Source organism: Palaemon carinicauda, chromosome 8 (genome assembly GCF_036898095.1).
Source record: "Palaemon carinicauda isolate YSFRI2023 chromosome 8, ASM3689809v2, whole genome shotgun sequence".
Classification (NCBI taxonomy): Eukaryota; Metazoa; Arthropoda; class Malacostraca; order Decapoda; family Palaemonidae; genus Palaemon; species Palaemon carinicauda.
This window is the reverse complement of record NC_090732.1, coordinates 120679251-120686750: the sequence shown is the minus strand read 5'-3', so window position 1 is coordinate 120686750 and position 7500 is coordinate 120679251. Positions and strand designations below refer to the sequence as shown.

The 7500-nt window shown below is 34.7% G+C and overlaps 1 protein-coding gene across 2 annotated transcripts in view; it reads right to left on the bottom strand.

The window, feature by feature from the left end:
- Window positions 1–7500, bottom strand: part of LOC137645863 (uncharacterized) — a 139083-nt gene that overhangs the window by 114284 nt on the left and 17299 nt on the right. For both annotated transcript variants that reach the window (XR_011045358.1, XM_068378857.1), the window contains exon 2: window positions 844–1586. Coding sequence is in view for 1 of the 2 variants with exons in the window: in XM_068378857.1 (XP_068234958.1) it covers window positions 844–1522 (679 nt within the window). In the remaining variant the exon portion in view is untranslated. The remainder of the gene's footprint in view (window positions 1–843; window positions 1587–7500) is intronic.

Genomic DNA, 7500 nt, shown 5'->3' with positions numbered 1-7500 from the left:
TGTTATTTGTATTTGATAAGCTCTTGATTGGAGTGACTGAAGGAAATGACTGAGACTGCTCGGGGAGCTTGAGTTTGTGGCTAGAAAGCTTGAAGTGAATCTAAAAAAAGATTAAAAGGAAAAAAAATAAATGAAAATTATGAAGCGAGAGAGATGCAACAGTTAATGATAGAAGAAAAGAAATGAACCATATAATAAGTTAGGCAAAGAATGTAATGGGAAGTCTGCAAATGTTTTAAGTGTTATTTGATAATATTTCTTTGCCACTCCTTTTGTGGGAGGCAAATAGATTTGCAAAATGTAGATAAATGTTGTTGGAAGTTGAGAAACAGAAAAAATAACATGTGGCAAGAATGAGAATAAGGCAGTGAATTAGGGAGATTTAAGTAGGTCTGATCATTATGGGAAAACGGATATGAAGTTTAATTCGAAATTGTCTCTATAATGCGAAAGAAGAATAGTAAGTTTTACATTGATGTAGAGGTATTGACAATATGATATTGCTAATACCAACGAAGCATGATAGTTAATGCAGTACAGGGTTATGTGAGAGTATAATTAAAGGGGCTAATATGCTGTTGATAAGACAACTATATGAGGCCTGTAGCTGGATTTTTGCTTTATTTGGGATTCATATTTCATTCAATAATTAGAGGATGACTGTCATAATGTTTGTAGCCATTCAATGAACATGCAACTTCTTTTGGTATTTATTTTCAATATGAGAAATACAATATTGTTTTTGTTGTTTTGAGTAACAGTTTCTTGAATATAAGGAGGAGAACATCAACAATAGAATACATTTGGTTAACATGATGAGAAAATGTTTGAATTCCGACTTACCTGGGTCGCCAAAGAGAGACGAACAAAGATCCCTTAGTTGACTGCCTTCGTCTAAATGGCCCTCGAGGTAGTCATCCACGACCTCTATGGACGGAGCGTGGAAATCGATTTTAGGAACCGACGTTGAGGGTTGCTCAAGCACGATGTTAACCTGGGGATTCGTTGTGGTTCCTTCGGTGGTGATGTCCCCAGGGACCTTAGGGTTTGTCCCGTCGATGGAAGATGAAGTACTCGAACTTTTTGCCATACCCATCTTTCGACGACGCGACGTCGATGGCTTAGGCGTCGAGGGCTCTGTCAAAGAACCGTTCTCTGATATTTTAATTCCCTTCGACGCCACTTTGGATTGATCTTCGAGGCTCTCGTTCACTAAGACTGAATTATCACTTTGGCCGTCAGATGGGGACACTGAAGTGTTCTCACCCTCGCTCTCAACGCTATTGTTTGGAGTGAAAGGTCTCTCCCGGGGAAGGATGTCACCATCCTCGTCAAAACTGAAGAGGGGTGCGGCATTTGAGCCTACGGTGACATCGTTACCATTGTCCTCGGTTTCACCGTCTATGAAAGATGATTCCTGTTCGGTATTTGGCATGTCTATGTCTGGCGCACTTCTAAATATTGTAGTGGTCCCCCCACAGTCAACACTGGATACCTCAAACTCAGTGGAATCCATTTTCATAAATACTTGGCCATCATCTTCAACTTGGCTAATTTTTCTGGCGTTACTGTCATTTTGAAATCATCTGAAACCATAAATAAGTGTATCATGATAAATTATTATTGTAATATTTCGATTGAAATTTATACTCGTGATATAAATATACATACACATATTTATACTGTATATATATATATATATATATATATATATATATATATATATATATATATATATATATATATATATATATATATGTAAGTGTGTATAAGAAAACATCCACATTCACTACTTTATAGTTAATATGGTATCGAAACTCAAGAAACTGATCATCATTTTGTTAGAAAATAATTAACATGCCGGATATAACAAGTTTAGAATGAGACAAAACATAACACTTGTAAAAAGAAATCAGCTGTAATACAGTAAAGATGTGTTTCAAAACAAACCTACAAAATGCAAAACAGAAGGTATTTGAAAGATTGTCAGAGTTCGTAGTGGAAGTAATTTTGAATAACGTGAAGTATAGTTTTCATGTGTTTTAATATTTATTAACCCCGGTGTTACACAGCATTACTGGTAAGCAATCCTATACAGTTGAGCACTTTTTATGTTGCATTTTAGTACATCATCAATTGCTTTTGCTAAAAAACAGTAATGTTGTCAAACTTAAAACGGACTCTAGGAACTTAACAATGCAATTTTAAATCCTGATATTTGTAGATTATAATTACAATAACTATATTTTTTTTTTCTGAAATAAAAATATTCTAATCTGATGTTCTGATTTTAAGGCATAGAGGATTTTTTTTTTCCAACGTGATTGGGTCGTGAGATGTCTCTTTTATGTCTCCACAAAATTTTGATTTCGTAGAGAGATTAAGTTAACCCCTGAGGATAGTTTATGAATACAGTGAGGTCTAAAGCACGCTAGGTGGCTATTCAGTAGCTCAAAAGGAAGTCTCCTCACGAAGTCTGCAAAGCCTGAAAAACTCCCTTCTGAACGTAATGAGCAGAAATAGCTGAATGTATATTTGACTTGCCAGTTTCTCAGCATTAGGACCGAAAGAGGTGCTAACTGGAAACACCCTCTGTCCCAAGGAAATAAGAGAAAAAGAAAAACATGGATAATGATAATTACCAAAATCAATACATAATTCTGCATCCTACTGAGGCTATCACATTACACTGTAAAAAAAGCTATCTGATTTGTCGGAATATTAATTTACAATAGATATCTAAAATCGATAAGCTATTGGTTTTGTATGCAGTGATTCCTCCAACATAAAGAAATTCTTTGGCACACAACTATATCTGTTACTTTAAAACTTATGATGTAAATATATATAACTGAAGGTGTTTGAGCAATAGAATTCATGTGAACATGACAATTCGTCATGTACATACAAAGTTTGGTAAGACAATTTATTTTTTAACTTTATCATAACCCATGTACTTCAAGACAGTCCTCAAAGACCAGCTACCAAAAAGGACAAACAAAAGACAAAGAGAAAACAGAACATTGTAAAAGATCCTTGGCTGATGTAACAATACAGTAGGCTCTCGAACACAGACACTCATAACTTCGTTCCATTCATAACCTAGTATGAAGAACGTTGACTATATGAAAACCAAATAATAGGAATGTAGCAAAGAATAGACTTCAAGTTTGAAAGAAAAGAATGGCGATGAGGCTTATCGAACCGGTACTCTAAAACAATGGGAGAATGTCCCTTTTAGAGGTCGATGGCAGGCAGTCAGTATTACCACCCCAAGAGCAAGAGTGTCTATGAGAGAGAGAGAGAGAGAGAGAGAGAGAGAGAGAGAGAGAGAGAGAGAGAGAGAGAGAGAGAGAGACGACGACGACGACGACGTTTCACAGACTAAGCTTCAACTCTGAACCGGAAGTGTAAGAGGAAGAGGGACTCTCTTCCCTGACCTAAATAAAGATGTTTGATCCTGCAAAACCCTATTTTGTAGCTCTGCATAGAGACGTCTCTTTATCTACAAAAGAGAATTCCATAAGAGACTAACAATGGAAACAATACTGATTCCTTACGCCGGAAGAAAGTCGTTTAAATGAGTCTTAGATTTGTATATAAAATCTTATAACCTGCTAAATTTACACGGTCGAATAGAGGGGACTTTGTCCATCAAGATGTGGACGTTTATAAAGATTATCAAGAAATAAAAGCCTCCAAAATGCTTAGTTTTGTAATGTTGCCATAAATGAAAATAATCTTTAAAGTATGCAACCAAATCCAGGTTCATCTCATAATCCAATGAACTCTTATTTGTTTCCTTTTGTTTCTTTGAAACCTGTCAGTCCCTTTGTTATATTTCATGTACAATATGGTAGACTATATCATATTATAATGTGGTCAGGATACATATCAAAATCCAATAAAATTTTCCTTTGCTTATAATATTCACTGAAATCCACAAAGAATGTTTATCATTATTAGTTGCCAGCTGGACAAACTCGCAGGTCACAGAAAACAAAACCAGCCCTCTGACCAAATCCATCTCATAATCTTCTTTGACAAATACTCCGCCCTTGGACAGAATTCACTTCAGGTATGAAAGTAGAACTACAAATTTATACAATTCTGCTTTTTAATCCCGTCGTCGAAAGTACCCCTATTCAACCATATTACGGTTGGTTATACAGACCAACAGTCTATGAAATATTTTTTTTTTTTTTTTTCAACGTTTAAAAGAAGTCTGTAAAATCATTTGTTTTTTCAAGATATAAACTCATATAAAAAGATTCGGCAATGTCTAAGTATCTTGTACAACCCTAGCCTTATGTACCCCACGGGCTATGTCAAAATAAATATATGGTGAAAGAAATTAAGAAAACAAATTAATGTTAAATGGATTGAATATTTGAGATTTTGGAGAAAAAGGGGTTTGGATGTAATTTTTGTTTTAGTTATGTGATAGTTATATATGTGACTTGTATTGTCATTTTGATGGATTTCTCAAGTTTTTTTTTTATTTATCTTATACATTCTAAGACTGTAAAAGTAATTATTATTATTCAGGGATTAAGTTAGTGATAATTTGAAGTATCTTCTTGGGTACTCACACGCTCTCGCGTGCACACACAAAATAGGGTCACTGACTCATATATATATATATATATATATATATATATATATATATATATATATATATATATATATATATATATATATATATATATATATATATATATATATATATATGATGTATGTATGTATGTATGTATATATGTATGTGTATACTTAAATGTGTCTTTGTATATATATATAATCGTATGAGTCAAGTAAACATACTGTAATGCAACTCATACTCAATAATGGCCATGCCATATCATTCGATAATTCAAAATAGCGTGAAAATAAGATAAATAAATCACTATTTAGACGTTTTCATATAAAGAACATGATCCTCAGTATCTATCTAAAAGCCCTAATGTTTTACATCCTTGAAAGAAAGTTTTATTCTGGACCATAGTTTAAGAATAACACTGAGCTACAGTAAGTGAATTGTTTAATAGATTTGTTAAAGCAAATTCATTTTGAATAGAAAGACATTTCATAAATAGAATTGAATACCCCCCTATGCTTCCCTCGCACGAGATAGGAATAAATTGAGAATGATATAACTAAGAAAAAAGGAATAGCGTCAGCAGGGTCCCTTTTCTAAGCATTTTCTAATGTTATTGAAGAGAGAACGGAGAGGAAATGTTTTCTTCAGAAACGTTTAATATGCGGAATTTGATAGAAAAAAAAATCTTATTTTTTTATTCCATTTCTGATATTGCAAAAGATAGAATATAGGGAAGATAGTTGCAGTAAAACATTTGAAATGTTGTTTTGAAATGCCCTGCAGGTTCTTGTTTTTCATGATTGTTAAAGAAAGAACTTAGGAAAGGATCTTCTTTGGCCGTTCGTATTTTTCCTTGTAACTAATGATTAATAATGCTGGAAATGAAGGTTTTAATATCTTTCAAGAGTGGTAGGCCATTATGCTGTCGCAGAGTATACGCATATACGCTTAAGATCAGCACCTAAATCCGATCCCCACCGAGACTAGGAACATTAAGGATCAGGCAGTGACTAGCGAAGAGTCATCAGGTTGACATATGCCACCCTTAACCCCAACCCTTAGCTTAGATGGATAGTAAGGTTGTGGACCAATAGTCAATTCTTTTTAGTGAGGCAGATTTGCATCCACTCGGAGGGGTGCCCTTTTAGCCCGGAGAAGTTTCCTGATCGCTGATTGGTTGGACAAGATAATTCTAACTAATCAGATAACAGGAAACTTTTCTGAGCGAAAAGGATACCGCTGCTAGTCGGTGCAAATCTACCTCACTAAAAAGAATTGACTATAGTTAAGACTATCGTGACGTGAACTCGGTGCGAACTCGTTGTTCCCAGATTACGAGTCTTCGATATTTCCACAATGGCTGGAGAAGGGCAGGGTGAAGGCGGGCACTCAGCCTGACTTTTACCTTCCATTTTCATTATTGCTGAAGAGAATAAATAGAGAAAAGATGTTATCAAGAATTATGAAGCTGTGTTAGGGGAAAATCGTTCTGCTTTTTCTATTATTGTTGGGGAAAGAAAGCAGAGAAAATATGATATTTATGGTATACATGAAGTATTCTCGAAACCATTTGGATAATTAACGTTCGTAATATTTTTAGAAAATAACGAATTGTTAAATTTTATAGTGCATTACAAATCGAAAATGGCTTTGATAAACATTCCACATATTTGGTACGTCAAGTCATGTAAGAATCGGAAAAGCAAATTAGTTTTAGCATGCAATAATTACCGATCTCTACCTATCCATTTTGATGTAAATCACTGACAGTTTATCCGTTCTATCTATGGAAACTGATGAAAAAAATATTGAGCAATTCCCCGAGTTTCCAGAATTCTTCAAAACGAGCTTAATCGTGCGTAGCTCGGTATATATCAAAGCCACTGGATTTTTTTTTTTAAATTTGATTTACCGTGAGTTCTATCATATCATTAACCTCGAGTTTTATGGATAAAATTTTTCATTTTACAAAAATATTTCCATCCAATTGACGATTTACGAGTATGTGAACCAATGATGAAAATGTTTTTGAAGTGCAACTTTTTACATTATTATTTTTTAGTTTACGGTAGCTTATTGGAAACATCCTTGCCTAGCACCTATTACCTGGAACTTTCTAGTCCTAGCGTGATGGAAATCGGGCATGGCCGCTGATCATATGTACGAGTATATGTGGTCAGTCTCTAGGGCATTGGTCTGTCCCTTGCCCCTGAAATTCATGAGCAACTTTTGCATACATTAAACAGTTGTCACTTTATACTTAAACATATGAGGAATAAGGTTAAAACCAACAGCATTGAAAACAGATACCTGATAAAAAATTAATGTTTCATTTGTTCATACTCTCTCTCTCTCTCTCTCTCTCTCTCTCTCTCTCTCTCTCTCTCTCTCTCTCTCTCTCTCTCTCTCTCTCTCTCTAAATCCTCCTCATTCCCTCTATTCCTCTTTTGTTTCCTCTCCCATTGGGTATTTCCCCTTTCTTTCATATAACGGTTTCATTGGAACAAGAGACGTATTGATCAACAGCTTAACATCTAACGTATAACAGTATTCAATATGACCTTTTACATTATCAGTCTCTCTCTCTCTCTCTCTCTCTCTCTCTCTCTCTCTCTCTCTCTCTCTCTCTCTCTCTCTCTCTCTCTCTATTCCAATATTACTAGTTCCTGTAACACATTTTATATACGTGACATGGCAACGTGAGTGTTTGTCATGGTTTTTTCTTGTCAGTTGCAAACTTGAAATTTTTCCCTAGTGTTCCTTATGTCGGTATTTTTTCCAAGCCATCTATTACAGCTTTTTATTTCATTATCGGGGTTTCCCTTTTTACCATTTATTTATCATACTTTTGGAATTACCAGTATCTTGCTTACATTCCATTATTTCCAAACTACATTCTCATA